General features: G+C 40.9%; 1 protein-coding gene across 5 annotated transcripts in view; it reads left to right on the forward strand.

The window, feature by feature from the left end:
• MPHOSPH9 (M-phase phosphoprotein 9) overlaps window positions 1–18,206 on the forward strand; it is a 59,244-nt gene that overhangs the window by 38,819 nt on the left and 2,219 nt on the right. For 4 of the 5 annotated variants that reach the window (XM_077747919.1, XM_077747921.1, XM_077747920.1 and 1 more), the window contains 10 exons: window positions 1,973–2,020; window positions 3,142–3,206; window positions 4,896–4,997; window positions 11,455–11,589; window positions 12,467–12,642; window positions 13,388–13,534; window positions 14,483–14,603; window positions 15,385–15,488; window positions 16,250–16,497; window positions 16,814–16,882. In XM_077747919.1, the coding sequence (XP_077604045.1) occupies window positions 1,973–2,020; window positions 3,142–3,206; window positions 4,896–4,997; window positions 11,455–11,589; window positions 12,467–12,642; window positions 13,388–13,534; window positions 14,483–14,603; window positions 15,385–15,488; window positions 16,250–16,497; window positions 16,814–16,882 (1,215 nt within the window). Of the gene's footprint in view, window positions 1–1,972; window positions 2,021–3,141; window positions 3,207–4,895; window positions 4,998–11,454; window positions 11,590–12,466; window positions 12,643–13,387; window positions 13,535–14,482; window positions 14,604–15,384; window positions 15,489–16,249; window positions 16,498–16,813; window positions 16,883–18,206 lie in introns of those variants that run through there. The other variant, XM_077747923.1, reaches the window with a different exon arrangement.

The raw sequence follows: 18,206 nt of genomic DNA on the forward strand, positions 1-18,206 counted from the left end.
TGACAACCCCACGTCGGGCTCTGTGCTGACAGCTCAGAGAACCTGAGATTCAACTCCCTAGCCCCGCAGGGTTATGAAGAGATCAGCCGCTTACCATTAGAAACCCATATTCAAGCACTGAAGGTTATAGCTTCTCTGCCTTACTGCATCTTCATTGAAATCTCTCTCTGTTGCGGTTACCTCTTGATTTCTCTGCCTCATTGTTAATTTAGTGGGATCTCAGGATAAGAAGAAAATTCTTTGAATCTGTCTTCTTTAATAAAAACTCTCACATATATGCATTTTTAAAAAGTAACCTAATTGTATTAGACTTGTGATTGTGCTTTCCTTTTGTAATTTTATTTATTTTTTAAAAATTTTTTAATGTTTTATTTCCGAGAGAGAGAGAGAGATAGAGCATGAACAGGGGAGGTTCAGAAAGAGAGGGAGACACAGAATCCAAAACAGTCTCCAGGCTCTGTCAGCACAGAGCCTGACGTGGGGCTTGAACCCACGAACCGTGAGATCATGACCTGAGCCGAAGTCGGACGCTTAGGTGACTGAGCCACCCAGGCACCCCTCTATTTGTAATTTTAAAAAAAAGTTTTATTTATTTTTGAGAGAGAAAGAGGCAGAGAGTGAGCGGGGGAGGGGCAGAGAGAGGGAGACAGAATCTGAAGCAGGCTCCAGGATCCAAGCTGTCAGCAAGTGCCCGACATGGGACTTGAACCCACAAACTGTGAGATCATGACCTGAGCTTAATTTGGCCACTTAACTGACTGAGTCACCCAGGTGCCCCACAAATTTTAATCTTTTAAAATATTGCTTACTTGGGGCACCTGGGTGGCTCAGTGGGTAGGGCATCCAGCTCTTGATCTCTGCTTAGGTCTTGATGTTCAGGTTGTGAGTTCAAGCCCCACGTGTGAAGCCTATGAAATAATAAATAAAATACTGCTTAAAGGGCCTTGACGGATACTAAATTGTTTTCGTTTTACTTTTTATTTTGAAACAAATTCAAACTTACAGAAAACTTGTGAGAACAATTATATTCCTTTTACCCAGGACCACAGTTGTTAACATTTGCCATATTTGCTTTATCACCTCCCATGTATGTGTTCACACATGTAGTTTTTTTCCTTGAACCATTTGAGAGTAAGCTGTAGACATTATTCCCCTTTACCCCTACTTTTCGGTATGTATTTCCTAAGAATAAGGGCCTTCTGTACATAGTCACAGAATGATTCAAAGTAAAGAAATGAGGGGCGCCTGGGCGGCTTAGTCGGTTAAGCGTCCGACTTTCGCTTAGGTCATGATCTTGCGGTTCGTGGGTTCGAGCCCCGCGTCGGGCTCTGTGCTGACTGCCAGCTCAGAGCCTGGAGCCTGTTTCAGTCTGTGACTCCCTCTCTCTGCGACCCCCCCCCCCTCACGCTCTCTCTCTCTCTCTCTCTCTCTCTCCTAGAAATAAATAAAGCATTAAAAAAATTTCAAAGTAAAGAAATGTAATGTGCAATTTATATCCAAATTAATATTATTATTTAAAAATTTTTTTTGAATGTTTAATTTATTTCTGAGAGAGAGAGAGACTGCATGAGCAGGGGAGGGGCAGAGAGAGAGGGAGACACAGAATCAGAAGCAGGCTTCAGGCTCTGAGCTGCCTGTCAACACAAAGCCCGAAGCGGGGCTTGAACCCACAAACTGTGAGATCGTGACCTAAGCCGAAGTCGGATGCTTAAGCGACTGAGACATCCAGGCACCCCTACATCCAAATTATTATTTTGATGACTCTTTTTTCCCAGTCCAGGATCCAACCCAGGATCAGCCTTACATTCATTTCTGTTATCTCTTTAGTCTCATTCAATCTGGAACAAAGTGTTGACCTTTCTGTTTCATGACATTTCCATTTTTAGAGTATGGGCAGCTATTTTATAGACTATCTCTGAGTTGTTATTATAATGTTTAACTTTGTGGTGCAATTCTTTGTTTTTCCTTGTAGCTCCTAGGAGAGTATGAGTCTCTTGGAAAAGAACACGAAAGAGTAAAGGTAATGGTTGATGATTCATGTTCTGAACATCATGGAGGGGTAGAAACACTGGGTTGGAAATGAAGAGGGCTGACTCTTTCTCCTCCTTTCCTCTCCCTCCTCCACCTCCATCTAGCCGCCTAAGTTAGGCCCTCTCTCTGTCCCTTCCTCGTCTCTGTCAGCATCCTTATTTACAAATATTTGCCCATTTAAGTCGCAGCTATTCAGAAATATTGAATGGCTGTTGTATTTGAGATGAGTTGAGATGAAATTTTTAGAAGAAGAGCCATACAGATGAAAATAATTATTTAATAATATTTAAATACGAAGTTTTGTTTTTTAAAGCAGTAGCTTTTTGTGGAATTGTTTGAGTTTATTGATAATGTTTGAATTCTTTTTTTAAAAAATGTTTTAATGTTTATTTAATTTTGAGATAGAGAGATAGAGGCTAGCAGGGGAGGGGCAGAGAGAGGGAGATGCAGAATCTGAAGCAGGCTCCAGGCTTTGAGCTGTTAGCACAGAGCCTGACGCGGGACTTGCACTCATGAGCTGTGAGATCATGACCTGAGCCGAAGTCAGACGCCTAACCAACTGAGCCACCCAGGCGCCCCAATAATGTTTGAATTCTTAATGTAAGCTCTGTTTGGGAACTATGTATTTGAATTCCACAAAACCCCACAATAATGCTGTAAGTGGGGTCCAGAGTATTGGTGATCACTCACGGTTGGCGAAAAGGCCTACACAGCTAGGCAGGCGGGAGTTCTGGAGGGTCAGGAGCCACTCATCACATCTAAAATTGTACTAAATGGCAAAATACCTGTGTATTTGTTTTGCCATCTACTGAGGTTCTAGGCAAGTTGTGGTTAAAATATGCCCATTTTGACACTGGATTGTGTGGAATCAAGGAAAGCATCATAGGCTATACCTATTACACAGGTCATGTACATAACTTGTATCAACCATCGTTTTGCTCTCTCATTTTTTCCCTTGAATTGTGTATATTGGCTCTGTGGTTGATGCTGTATTTGCTGAGTATTTGCATAATTCTCTATGGTGTAACCTTAGATTTGTTTTATATTATGTATCTTAAAAGTATATCTTGACTATTCCACTTATCTGAATTTTTTCCTTTAATTTCCTAGGATACATTAAATACAACCGAGAACAAATTGCTTGATGCACAAACTCAGATTTCTGATTTGAAAAGGTAAGGTGTGTTATCTTATTAATAAGATAGTTATGCTTCTATTCTTTTAGCATGTAAATATGTGTCTGTACTGAAAACAATTAAAAGTTTTTCTTGAGGATTTTTAGGCACTTGGAGGTCAGGTTTTATTCTCATCTTTCCCTGACCTAGAAATACATTTGATTTTAGCCAAAGATTTTTAAATGATTAGAGTATATTGGTGGTTGTGCTTGAGAAGTATGCAGTCCTGAAACATTATGTATTTTGTCAGCATAGCAAGATCTAAGTGATACTAAACCGTTGAAAAGAAATTTAATCTATCTAAAAAAATAAAAAAGAGAATTTTAAGAGGCAGTCTAGTTCACCAAATGATTTTAGTGCTCCTAAAAGAAAATAGCATTCATACCAACTTTATGACCATCTACTTTCTTAAAAACCTGGTTTAGGGGACTATATTTGTGAACTCTTTTGCTTAATTAGATAGAAACAGAGTCATAAATGGTCCCCACGGCAAATGATTAGTTACTTCTAATTGGCTTTGGAGTGTGCTTTTGTATTTATATTTGAAGATACATCCCTTATTTGGAGATTTTACCACACTCCTAAGGATCTGCCGTTGGAGAGAATGCAGCTGCCGCCTGGCCTGCTCATTTGCTCAAGTCTTTGCTGGGATGCATTCAGTTCTGCCATAGCTTCCTTGTGATGGCATGAAGTGTCAGCCTGCTAGAGCTGTTCTTTCTCAAACCCTCCTTGCAGCAGGGCAGACAAGAACTTGAGGTTACAAGGATACAAACACAGAGGCAAAGCTTAAGAAAACAGAAAGAATGCCAAGGTAGCTTCAAAGCAGAAGTACCAGAGTACTTAGCCCCTGTTGGTAAATTTGAAAATAGGCTTTTATTCTGAACATGGGACAAATGAGATGAGTTGCCTGTAGGTAGATAGTTCAGGATAATTTAGCCTTTGTGTCTTTAAAAAATTAGGAAGTTCTTATTAGCTCTTTTCTTGGATATTATATTAAATCTGCTTTCTCTTTTGTGAAAGCATTACCTATCTGTATTTCATATGCATGAATATATATGCTCAGAATTAGACATGTTAGAATTGAAGTTTATTTGAGTACTTTATTTTTTAAATTTGTACCATGTGTTTTTTTTTTAATTTTTAAATGTTTTATTTATTTCTGAGAGAGAAGGAGAGACAGCATGAGCAGGGGAGGGTCAGAGAGAGAGGGAGACACAGAATCAGAGACAGGCTCCAGGCTCAGAGCTAGCTGTCACCACAGAGCCCGACGAGGGGCTCGAACCCGCGAACTGTGAGATCATGACCTGAGCCAGAGTTAGATGCTTAACCGACTGAGCCACCAAGGCGCCCCTATACCATGTGTTTTAATCTGGGGTCAGATTTATAATTTTTCTTTATTTCCTTGGTTATATAAAAGCCATTTGTTCCCTTTTCCTTCGGTTGTAGTTTATGAAATGCTTCTTTGTAGAGTTTAATGTATTTGTCTTTCAGTTTATTTTTCAGTTTTGTTCAGCTTTTTTAAAGCCTACTGGTGCAATTTTACTATGAAAACAGGTGTATGGACCTTAGGCTGTGTGACCTTAGGCAAATCAACAGTGCAGTTTCTAGAAGGGTCTGTTAAGTAATTTGTAGTGGAACTGTATTTAAAATCTATTGTGTGCTTAATTTATCTTATTGCTTTTGAATTAGAACAATTTCAAAACTTGAAGCTCAGGTCAAGCAAGTAGAGCATGAAAATATGTTAAGTCTTCGCCACAATTCTAGAACTCCTGTGAGATCCTCACGTGCCAAGTAAGTGATTTTGTTTAATCTCGGTAAAGCTGGAAATAGGTGCACTCTTTTAGTGAACTGAGAAACTCACCTGTCTAAGTCATGAGAAAGTCAGGGTTAAGTGTCATTATAGAATTTAGATGTGTAAAAACATCTAATTATGGGGCACCTCGCTGGCTCAGTCATGAGTTAGAGCCCTATGTTGGGTGTAGATCTTACTTAAAAAACAAAAATAAAACCATATAATTATTAGATATTATAAAAGCTCTTATGCAGAGGCATTTGCCAAAAGGAGGGAGTAGAATTTGATGGAGTGTGAAAAGACCTAGAATGTTTTTGTTCGTTGACTCGGCCCAGCTGTGTGCCCTTAGGCAAATCATTTAATTTTTTTTTTTTAGCTCAATTTTATTATCTGTGAAAACAAGGACATTGGGCTGGAGCATCTCCAAAGGTCTTTTAGCCCTAAAATTCCAGAAATTGTATTCTTATGTTAACAGAAAGACCTACAAAGATAGTAGATCTTTATTAGGTTGTAAGGGTTTCTTTTTAGTTTTTTTAGTTATTCAGAATTAGCCTTGTTATAATCTCAGAGCGTTATCTTGATGATATATTTATAAAGCTGTTTTTTTCTTTTTTAAAAATATTTTTAATGTTTATTTATTTTTGAGAGAGAGAGAGACAGAGTGTGAGTGGGGAGAGGCAGAGAGAGAGAGGAGGATACAGAATTTGAAGCAGGCTCCAGCCTCCTCAATGTCAGCACAGAGTCCCACGCGGGGCTTGAACCCATGAACTCTGAGGTCTTGACCTGAGCCAAAGTTGGATGCTTAACCAACTGAGCCACCCAGGTGCCCCTAGAACTGTTTTTCTCATATTAGAATTGGTTTTTATTACGATTTTATAAAGAATATTAAATGAGTAGATCATAAGGTCGTAAAATCGATGTGTATCAGAAAGATTATGAAATCGTAAATTTTAACCTTTCTAAGTTGTAATTGTCAAATGAGAAACTTTCTCTAGGTCTTTTTATTTATTAAAAAAATTTTTTTGTCATGTTTATTTTTGAGAGACAGAGCACGAGCGGGGGAGGGGCAGAGAGAGGGAGACAAAGAATCTGAAGCAGGCTCCAGGCTCTGGCTGTCAGCACAGAGCCGGACGTGGGGCTCGAACTCACAAACTGCAAGATCATGGCCTGAGCCAAAGTTGGATGCTCAGCCAACTGAGTCACCCAGGTGCCCCTCTAGATCTTTGTTAATTAATCTTAAGTTAGAACATAGTGAATTATTTAAAGAAAAAAAAATTGTAAGTAACTGAAATTGAACATTTGCAAGAGAACAAAGGTGGGATGGGATTGGGGTCAGGGAAGGCCTTTCCGTGGAAGTGACTTGTAAGCAGGGAACTGAGCCCTGTGCTGAGTTGCTGGGATGGGGGCGTGAGGGAGGGGATGTTCCAGGCAGAGAAATTAGCCTTATTGTGTCCTGAGGTAGGAAAGAGCTTACATGTTTGAAGAACCTGGGGGAAGCCTGTGTGGCCTGAATATCGCCAGCAAGAGGTAAAGTAGGTCCTGATGGAATCTTAGACTGTCAAACATCACCTTCTAAGCCATACATGGCCAAGAGTTTGGATTTTACTCTAAGTCTGTTGGGAAGCCTCTGAAAGGTTGTATATAAAATTGCGTCATCTGATTTGTATTTTTTTAATGCGCCTGCCATGAAGAGAAGATGGCGAGGAAAAGAGTAGAAGCAGACACACTAACTAGGCTGTCGTCGTGCTGGGAGAGATGGTGTCCGCTGGGTGGTGTCCGTAGAAATGGACAGAGAGAAAGGTGTGAGGGCTCTGGAGGTGGGATCCACAGAACCTGGCTAAGAATGATATGGCAAGATAAGAAAGGGAGGTGTCCGGTAACACCTTGGTTTCTGTCTGGAGCCACTCAGGGTGCCATATACTCAACTAGGGAAGAAATGGGAAGAGCAGACCATGGGGTAAGGATCAGAATTTCCATTTCGGATATTTTAGTTTGGGATTCCTACAGATTCCGAATGGGAATCCAGCAGGTGATTATAGATTTGCATTTGGAGCTCAGAAATAAGATCTTAGGTTGAAGTCACAAATTGTAGAATTATCATTCCATAGCGCTGGACCATGGGGTAGGTGGTGTAGGACAAAGCTCTGAAGAACCCCAAGGTCCTGATGTTGGGACAGGGTTGGCACAAGAAGCTGAGAAAGAGCTGCCAGCGCGCTGGGAGGAACCCCACAGTGGCCGGTGGCATGGCCGCTGCTGAGAGAGTGAGTGAGGGGGAGTGGGGAGCCCTGGGTGCGCCAGCCAGGGCTTGACGGGCTGGAGAGTGGTTTGCACAGAGGGACAGATGTGAACGTCCATTGAGAATGTTGCGTAGAATGACTGAAGGTGACCGGTATGGCTAACAACTGGAATGTTAATATATTGCAATACATTTGTGCATGGTGCCGTGTGTGACAATGCACTTGCTAGATCAGGAGTTGGCAAGCACAGCCCTCAGCCCAAATCCAGCCTACTGTCCGTTTTTGGAAGGACCGTGAGCAAAGAAAGGTTTTATGTTTTTAAATGTTTTTGGGAAAAAAAATCAAAGAATAATATTTCATACATGTAAAAAGTATATGAAATTCAAATTTCAGTGTCCATAAATAAAGTTTATTCATTTACGTATTGTCTGTGGCTGCTTTGCATTACAATGGCAAAGTTGAGTGGTTGCAATAGAAACAACCTTATCTGGCTCATAAAACCCATTAAAATGGGGGCGCCTGGGTGGCTCAGTTGTTTAGGTGTCTTACTTCCGCTCAAGTCATGATCTCACAGTTCATGGGTTCGAGCCCTGCATAGGACTTTGTGCTGACAGCTCAGAGCCTGGAGTCTGCCTCAGATTCTGTTTCTCTCTCTCTCTGCCCTTTCCTGGCTCACACTCTGTCTCTTTCTTTCTCTCTCAAAAACTAAACATTAAAAAAATTTTATAAAGACTCAAAAAACAAAATAACACAGAAAGCTTATTTATTATCTGACTCTTTATAGGAAAAATTTGCCAACCACTGAAGTTAATCATTTAGTCTTAGGAACATAATTCGGAACAACAAAAAAACCAGTTGCAGAAGAAGTAGGATACTATTTGTATTGACTTAAGCATGTAGAATCGTTGTGTGTATTCTTACAGGTTCATAAAGAAGTAATAATAAATTAGGGCACCTGGGTGGCTCAGTTAGTTAAGTGTCCAACTTTGGCTCAGGTCATGATCTCACAGTTCGTGGGTTTGAGCCCCATGTCGGGCTCTGTGTTGACAGCTCAGAGCCTGGAGCCTGTTTCAGATTCTGTGTCTCCCTCTCTCTCTGCTCCTATCCTGCTCATGCTCTGTCTCTCTCTGTCTCAAAAATAAAAAAATAAAAAATAAACTATAAAAAAAGTAGTAGTAATAAATACATATGTACACATTATAAATGTAGTGTGAGTGGTTGCTTTGGGGAGGAATGATATTGGAGAGGTACACAGGGGACTTGAGTTGTATCTGTAGTGTTTCCCTGTTCAAAAATCTAAAAGGTATAGCAAATAATCAAGCAGACAGTTGTGCTTTAGTATAATCTATGTGTCTATGCATGCTGAAGTGAACACGAACCAATAAAGGATTAGTGTCCACGATATGAAGAACTATGAAAGAAAAAGTCTCCTCAGTAGAAAAATGATGAAAGAATATGAACAAACAGTTCACAGAAAAAGATCTAAAATGGCTGATAAAATGAAAAGATGTTCATTTTACTAGTAATCAGAAAATGTAAATTAAAACAAGTGTGGGATACTACTCATACCATCAGACAGGCCAGGCCAGACTTCAGCTCTAATCAATGCAAGTTTGGCAAAGATGTGAAGAAAGAGGTACTCTCAAAGTAGTGGTTGGACTGAAAATCAGTAAGCTTGTCTGGAGCGTGATTTGGCAGTATCCACTAAGACTCCAGATATGTGCACCCTAAATTGTACACTTCCGGTTTTAGGTATTTACCTTAGAGGAATTCCTACATGTGTTAATCGTAGCACTGTTGAAAGGTGATGTGTTAGAAACTAAACATCCACAACAGGAAAAAGTCTAATGGGCGGTATAGTCATACTGCAGGTAAATGATTAAAATGACACACCTGTCTGTAGTAACATGGGGAAATCTGAAACATGTTGAGTAGAAGCAGCAGCATTAGAAGGATGTGGACATAATTTAAAAAATACAAACAACCGTATATACAGAATTTCATATCTTTCCATTGAAAATGTGTGGTAAGATGTTAACATTTGTTAAAACCAAGTACAGGTGAATGCTCATAGTGTCCTTTGTAATTTTCTTTTTTTAATTAAAAATTTTTTAATGTGTATTTAGTTTTGAGAGAGAGAGAGAGACAGAGCAGGAGTGGGGGAGGGACAGAGAGAGAGGGAGACAGAGAATCCGAAGCAGGCTCCAGGCCTGTCAGCACAGAGCCCGACGCGGGGCTTGAACTCATAGGCTACCTCATGACCTGAGCCAAAGTTGGATGGTTAACTGACTGTGCTACCATGTAATTTTCTAAAAATGTTTGGAATGTTTCTTAATTTAAAAATAGAGGACCAAATCTAGGGAGTGACTGGGAGTTGAAATGAAAATGAAGAGGCGTGTCATAAGAAATTTGACTGTGAAAGGGAGCAGAGGGAGGAAGACCTCTCTCTTCTCCAGGTTTCTCTTTTCCACCCCAGTGTGATGCGAGGTTATCACCTGACCATCAGGGTTGGGTGAGAGGTTTGAGGAAGGTGGAGAAGGTGAAAGGTAGTCCTGTTGGAGAATTGGAGCTCCTTGATTACCGAAAGGTGTGTTGCCAGCCAGTGTTGGGTGTCTATTGAGATGGTGATAGTGATTCTGTAATGATAGCCTGGTGGGTCTGCATGGATGGGTGGCTTTTTTCCAGCAAAGCCCAAGTGTAGGACTGTAGATACTCAGAAGTGAGGCCACTGTAGTCCTCCAGGCTTAGATCTCTGCTCATTTGGGTGTGATGGGAGGTGAGCGGGGAAGGGGGCCAAGGCACTGAGTAACTCTTACCAAGAGTGTGCATCCCAGAGTAGGTAGGGGGGAAGTGGAGGGGTTGACACATGGAAAATGGTGAGGCCAGGGATCACAGGCCTTGGGGGCACAGTGCCCTGGTGATGCCTGGGCACGTGAACCAGAAGAATCTTTGGAGTCATGATTTCTTAAGTGGGGGGATGTTCTCTGGTGATGACAAAGTCCAGTGAATGTGTGCTGATGGGGGTGAGTGAGCAGGAGTAGAGTCCAGTCACTAGGAGGGGTCCTGGACCGCTCATCTATTTGGACACTGACGTTGCCCAGAGTGGGGGCTGGAGGAGGTGTGGTGAAGATGAGACCAGTTCTGGAGTCTAGCGAAGGGCCAGGTGATGCATGCTGTGTGAGCCTCATTAGGCAGGGTTTTCATAAGATAGGGGAGGTACTAGCCTGGATGCACTACTCAGTATCTTAGTGCCAGTCCCCATGTGTGGCTATTAAATTTAAATTAATTAAAATGACCTCACAGTTCGTGAGTTGGAGCCCTGCATCAGCCTCTCTGCTGTCAACCCAGAGCCTGGAGCCTGCTTCAGATTCTGCGTCTCCCCTTCTCTCTGCCCCTCCCCTGCTTGTGCTGTCTCTCTCAAAAATAAAGAAACATTAAAAAAAGTTTTTAGGGGCGCCTGGGTGGCTCATTTGGCTAAGTGTCCGACTTTGGCTCAGATCATGGTCTCGCATCCCATGGGTTCAAGCCCCGACTTTGGCTCAGATCATGGTCTCGCATCCCATGGGTTCAAGCCCCACATCGGGTTTTGTGCTGGCAGCTTAGAGTCTGGAGCCTGTTTCAGATTCTGTGTCTCCCTCCTCTCTGCCCCTCCCCCACTCATGCTCTGTCTCTCTCTGTCTCAAAAATAAATAAACCAAAGAAAAAAAAAAGACTTAAAAAAAGTTTTTAAGTTAATTAAAATTAAATAGCATTTAAAAATTGGCTCTTCATCTCACTAGCCACAATTAGGGTGTTCAGTACCAGTATGTGGCTACTGCATTGGCTGTGCAGATAGAGGATGTTTCTGTGCTGGTCTGGTAGGACCAGGAAGGGTAGTCTGGCTTGCACAGCTGTGGCCTGAGCTCCAAGGTGGGTATGAAGCACAGGAAGTGTGGTGGGAAGTTGCTGGGGGTGTTCAGAGCTGTGTAGATAGGAGAGTACCTGAATCTTGACTGAGCTGCAGAAATATTCCAGAGCAGCAGAAACCTAAAACAACAGTTCAGTTGGATCTGAAAACCATAAAACAGAATTCACGTATGTAACCTAAGGTTGCTTTATGCAGTTTTTAAATGCCTGTACACATGTGTATATAACATTTCAAAGCAGGTCGTTTTCTGTATGTGTTGTCTGAACCGAAGCATGAGCCTGTCACACCTCAGATCGTTTCTCATTGTCCTAGCACGCTGGCCACCTCCGACGTCAGCAGGCGCAAGTGGCTGATACCAGGCGCAGAGTATTCCATCTTTACCGGGCAGCCTTTGGACACTGAGGATAACAGAGTGAATAACCAGCTGGTGGAAACCTGTGTTCCCGGGTAAGGCAGCTTTGCCAAAGGTCGTATTTAGGAACCGATATGGTTTCATAGAGATTTTAATTGCCCTTAAATGTTCAGGAAGATACAAAGAGCCTTTTCTGTGTTGCTTTCGTGCCTTAATTTTGAGGACATGATTTTCAGTTTACTTTGAAAAACTAATGCTTTTGGGGTTCATGACCATTAAAGGCTGTGCGGAGCGCCCCCCACTTTGTGTTCCTGACACAGTGGTGTGCTGTGCACGGGCTCTCGATTAGGGCAAGGGATTGATCCTCTCACCCTCTGGATAGCCTGAGCAACCATATTACTCCCAAGCACCATGTAAATACCATATTCCTGCCTGTGCGAGGCTGGGAAAACGACGGGGAAGCCCTGGTCTGGTACATGCAGGTTCGACGTCACGTATTTGTGTTGTAGAGCATACGTCTTCGCTCCCGCTGCGCCGCGTGATTGTTAGCTCTCCTGGTACCCTCTGCCAGCGCCCGGGGGCTCTGTCTTAGCTCAGGCTTCCGTATCACGTCACCACAGACTGGGCAGCTTAAACAAGAAACACTTGTTCCTGCGGTTCTGGAGGCTGAGAGTCCGAAATAGGGGTGCTGCCCCATAGTGGGTTCTTGGTGAGGTTCCTCTTCCTAGTTATATGGTCTTTCCTCGGTGAAGGTGTGCGGACAGAGAGATGTTGTATCACTCCTTTTTATAAGGGCACCAGTTCCATCACGGAGGCCCCACTCTCATGATCTCCTCTAAATCAAATCGCCTCCCCAAGGCCTCACCTCCTACCACCATCCACTGAGGATTGGGGCTTCGGCATATGAGCTTTAGGTCGAGGGGACCCAATATTCAGTCCATAGCACTGCATGTCTTACAATTATTATTTAAGGTACCATTCTCCTCCGGAAAAGGATTCTTCATCTGGAAGTTCACCAGGAAGCTTATTGATAAAGAAACCAAGAGAGACTTCAGATACACCAATCATGAAAGCCTTAAAAGAACTTGATGAAGGAAAAATATTTAAAAGTTGGGGCACACAGACAGAGAAAGAGGACACCTCAAATAGTAAGCATTTTTTCCTTGTTTGATAGAGATAGGTAATAGATTCTAGACACCTTCCCCTTCGCCCCCAGTTACATCACCTTCTTTAAATCCCCTGGTTCATAACTTATCACAGCCATGGCATGACATGCACCTTTTATCAAAGCAGACTGCGTGTTACATGCTGATTTAGTAAACAGTTGTGTGGCATTCTTAAAGATATTTAGAAAATTTCTAAATCAGTCTGTCTCACGTCAGAGTGTTCAGACAGACTGTTGGTATTCATAAAATGAGATGTACCATTTTCTCCTCTTCCTTTCTTGGTTAATGAGCACCTCGGCAGGAGAAGTGTGGTAGTCCTGTTCTTCTCACAAGTGCAGGTCAACGGTACTTGCGTCTCCTCCTACTTACTCTAGTGCGCTCACTTGGTCGGGCCCGCTGATCACACTCTTAGGTCTTCAGCATTGCATTCTCCAAAGCAGTATCTCCTAGTAAATAAATTAGTGACCTGCTTTCTAAAAATAATCTCTCTGGAGAAATCACCTTGAATGGCACTTGTAAACAGGGAGCCAGAATGAGTTCATTACAAACTCCCACATTTTTCTTCATCCAGCATTGTTTTTATATCCTCATAACGTGCATTTGCAAAGAATCATTCTAACCTAGATAATGAAAATTGCATGCTTGGCATAATCATCTGTTAAAAAAGGTAGCTACCTGAGGCTAGGTTTGTTTTGTTTGTTTATTTTTTGACATTTGTCTGTTATAGAACTAGTGAATCCTCGGCAAACTGAAACGCCTGTCAGTGCAAGTCGGTCCCCAGACAAATGTGCCCAACAAAGACAGAAGAGATTTAACTCTGCTTCACAGAGATCCTCGTCTTTACCCCCTTCAACTCGTAAATCAAGTACTCCAAGTAAGAGTTTGGTGTATATATCTCTAGGGTTTTCTGTTGGCCTTCCACTCTCCCTGGCACCTAGTAGAGTACTTTGAACACAGGATCCCTAAATAGACTCTTGTTCAATAACAACATTGCTTGATTGCACAGATACTACGACTAGAGCTGAAGAAATCACAGTACACTAGTGTATTTTGTGTGTCCAGCAAAATTTTTTTTTGTTTATTTATTTTTGAGAGAGAGAGAGACTGTGAGTGGGAGAGGGACAGAGAGAGAGAGAGGGAGACACAGAATCTGAAGCAGGCTCCAGGCTTTGAGCTGTCAGCACAGAGCCTGATGCGGGACTTGCACTCACGAGCTGTGAGATCATGACCTGAGCCGAAGTCAGACGCTTAACTGACTGAGCCACCCAGGCGCTGCAAGCAAAATGTTTTTTGTAATTAATACCACTTCACACTGGTAGATCATTGACAGTTATCTAAACATGAGTTCAAACAAATTAAACTAGCTTACAAAAGATGCTTCTTTGCATATATTTACCTCGGGCTTCTTTAGCCAATTATGGATGTGGTTTTAAAGGTTAAGCATTGGATTTCTGTTTTCTCAATTTTCCATTTTCAGAACACCTGAAGATATTTGTATATAACTGTGTTATAGGAATGTTCACTGGTGTACTGGTGTTTCCATCTTATTTCCAGTTGACTTCTAAAATCCTGAAAAACCAGTTTTGAGTCGGGGTGCTGAAACTACAGTCTGATGCACTAAAATGTTGACAGTGGTTCCCTCTAGATGTTAGCATTGTGAATTATTTTTATTTTGTTTGCTCTTATTTATCTTTTGGAAAGTTTTATAGTGAAATTGTATTCCACTTAAAGTTAGAAAATGTTCTGAAAAAGAAAGCATGTTTTGCCAGTATATGTATTATATAGAAGAAAAAGAATATTTCTTCTTCATTTTCTTCCGTAGCAAAAAGAGAGATTATGTTAACACCAGTGACTGTGGCTTATAGTCCAAAGCGATCCCCTAAAGAAAATTTGTCCCCAGGATTTAGTCATCTACTTAGGAAAAATGAAAGCAGTCCAACCCGGTAAGTTCTCTAAAATAGTAGATTAAAATATATATATTCTTGATTTTTTTTTTTTTTTTTTTACAAAAGTGTCAGTTTATGCCTGTAGCTATCACTCATTTTTCATCATCAGTGGGTACTCTGTGGATTTAAATAATTTAAATGAATGTCATACTAAAAGAAGGACTACAAAACATGAGAACGGTTTTTAACTATATAAATCGGCTACTCCTGAGTTTATTGCCTCAGAATCCCTTCCAGCTTTTGGATATAGAATAAATGGTAATTCTTTGTTTTCCTGAAAAGGTTAATGATAGAGGGAAATTTTTGAGCCATTTGTACAAGAAGGTGGGCTGTCCTGGTATGGCCCTGGCACTAAACGTAAGTTTCCCTGGGCGCCTGAAAAAATTGTCCTCTGACGTATACTCAGCAATGTGTGCGACCGGGGGAAGCCACTGACTCCTAAGACGTAGGAGCTGGTAACCTAGCTCTTACCAGGCTCTTGGAGAAATTACTTAAGCACATTGAATCTCAGCTTCCTCTTCTGTAAAGTGGGGATAATAATACCTGCCCTGCTTATTTTATAAGGTTGTTATAACGATCAAAGGAGATACCATATGGATAAATGCTTTAAGTCTCTAATTTATAATTTTGTGTTAGAAATAAAAATTTTAGAAAATTGCACGACTGACTTTCTTTTAAACAATACGTGAGTTAACTGAATGCCAGCTCATCTTTCTAGTGGAGATAGGGAAAATCAGTTAACATTTTTTTCTCACAAGTAACTTGCTTCATTCAATAGATTTGATATACTTTTGGATGATTTAGATACTGTTCCTGTGTCTGCGTTACAACGTACCAATCCAAGAAAACAACTCCAGTTTCTTCCTCTAGATGACTCGGAAGGTATCTTTTCCTAAAAAATTATTAGTTATGGTTTTAGTCCTTTGTTTTGTGAATTTCTGGTATCTTTTCAAGGTTCTAAATATTATAATGTTAAATAATTAATGTTAAATGTTAAATAATTTTTCTGCCCGAGGGCCTCTAAGTTATTAATAAGCATATGTGATGCTCATATTGTGTGTCAGTGTTGTGATCCTCTTTGAAAACTTGGGAAACTGAGGTACAGGGAGTGTTATTGCTTACTTACCAGGGCCATACCATTCAGTTATTCTCTTTACTTTTATATTCTGTAATTTCTCTGCAGCTTAGGTATTCGGTGATTTTTTTTTTTCTTTTTTCTCATTTATCTTCTAAGTTTGGAATAAAGTTAGAAGATAATGTATGTGGGTCACTGGGCAGGCCCATGAGACTCTAGCTTTTCACCGCTGGTGTGGCTGTGTGTCCAAGAGCGTGTAGTTAGTGTTTAACTTTTTTTTTTTTTTTTGGTTATTTTTTGGGCTTTAAGTTTAAAGTTCCTTTAACTTTACAGAAAGTTCACATACCTTGACTTAGGGAAGTTGTGCAGATTGTCAGACCGAGGGTAAAACTTAGAATTCTGTGGAGAAAAGGCACTGCGTAAATAGGATTGATTGTTTTGTCTCTTTTCATTGTTTTTTTGGTGTGTGTTAGCCATTTTCAGAAAGTGAAGTTGGATAACATATATAGTTATGAATAGGATCTATTAGGAAAATTGGTAAGAAATAAATTTCTTTTCTCTCTGACAGAAAAGAAATATTCAGAAACAGCCGCCAACATCCATGTTAATCATAGCTCTTCTCCCGAACTGTTGCCAAATGGAGGGAAGAAAGTGTCTGTGAGATCAGCCTGGGAGAAGAATAAGTCAGTCAGCTATGAACAGTGTGAGCCCGCGTCAGTAGCACCACACGGTCATGATTTTGAATATACAGCAAAAATTAGGACCCTAGCTGAAACGGAACGGTTTTTTGATGAACTTACAAAAGAAAAAGACCAGGTAAAAACAAGCAAAAACTTAAAAAAAATCTTTTTCTGAACTTAAATGCTAATGTCTGAGGGGTAGTTAGAAGGGAATTACTTGAGTCAGACCATCCCAGGAAGTCACTGCAGATGACTTCCCAGAGATGCGCTAGGAATGCATTTGAGCTGAGGTGCCCTTGTGGATTAGGACAGAGGGAACTTACGTGAAGGCGGGATGGACCAGAAAATACTGGGCTTAAGTCTTTCTTTTCTATTCTGTTAAAACCCCCCTGCTGCCATTAATTTGAATTCTTCTGTTTTTATATGTTTGTGTGTGTTGTGTGTGTTAACAGATCGAGGCAGCGCTAAGTCGAATGCCTTCTGCTGGAGGACGAATCACTTTGCAGACAAGATTAAATCAGGTGAAATATCTAACTTAGCTTGAATCTGCTTTAGAGGTAGGATGCTGGTTAGTGCTCCAGTTATCCAAGATGGTGTTTTAGGCATCCTGAAGCAACTGGGCAAAACTTTTAGCCTTTTAGAAAAGTGTTTGGTAAGTATAGTATGTTAGAACTGCAGGCTAGCTTTCAGGAATAGAAAGTGATTTGACCTTTGTACGTCATGAAAAAGATGTCCATGCCTTCATGCCACTATGCAGTTTGTCTTGTAATAGATTGTACGTTAATACTCTCACATTAAATGTCCCTTTTGGTGTTTGTTTCTTCCTTCCCAGTCTAATTTATTTCAGAACCCCTTTCCATTTAGTAAACATGTGAAGCAACTGTACTTTGCAGCTGGAGTAGCTGTAGAGGTTACAGAGAGATGTGATTCCATCACTGAGCAGGAGATGGTGCAGGCGAAGCGACTCCTGCCTTTCTTTTCATTGCTTTTCAGAGAGAATTAAAATGCATGAAACCACGGGACATTTAAAATCGGCTCTTTTTGTAACATTTTAAGCATAACGACAGGGATAGGTCTCTTACATAACTGCATGTTTTGGCTTTTCAGTCCTGTAACTTCAGGGAAAGTTCATTTTCAGATTGATCTGTGATACCAGAAGGAACAAAACGCCAAGAAAACAGCAGAGGTCTATTTTTTAAGGCCTATTTCCCCAACTTCTCTTTAAGACTTTAAATCTTTTTTATCGTTTTTGTTGTTCTGAAAGTCTTTACGCAATAATTTGTCAGACTCAACACAGGAAACTCTTCCTCCTTATTGGGAAGGAAAATTTGTGAATACTCTGATGCTAAATGTATCTGAAACATGTGTTTAATATATTTTAATGTAATGATTATAAGCTCTCAAAATAACTTAAAAGGCAGTAGTTTCTGTTCATAAATATCAAAGGTATTTCTGTCCAGTAAGGGGACCAGTGACGCAAAAAGGGGCTGAGGATGCTTATATAAGATTCATAAGTGAGAAAGGTAAAATTGGGCAGAAAAAAAGCTGAAAAATATTCAGCCTGACCAATGAGTATAAAACAATACACATTTGAGCAAAAGCATTATTTTTTAAAAATGTTTTTGGGAAAGAGAGGGAGGGAGGGAGGGAGGGACAGAAGGGGTTGGGACAGAGGATCTGAAGTGGACTCCACACTGACATCAGCGAGCCCAAAGTGGGGCTCAAACCCAAGAACCATGAGATCATGACCTGGGCTGAAGTTGGACGTTCAACCGACTGAGCCACCCAAGTGCCCCAACAGCATTATTAAAAAAACAAACAAACAAAAAAAAACTATTTCATAGA

Source organism: Crocuta crocuta, unplaced genomic scaffold, assembly GCF_008692635.1.
Source record: "Crocuta crocuta isolate KB4526 unplaced genomic scaffold, BGI_CrCroc_1.0 scaffold29, whole genome shotgun sequence".
NCBI classification, from domain to species: domain Eukaryota; kingdom Metazoa; phylum Chordata; class Mammalia; order Carnivora; family Hyaenidae; genus Crocuta; species Crocuta crocuta.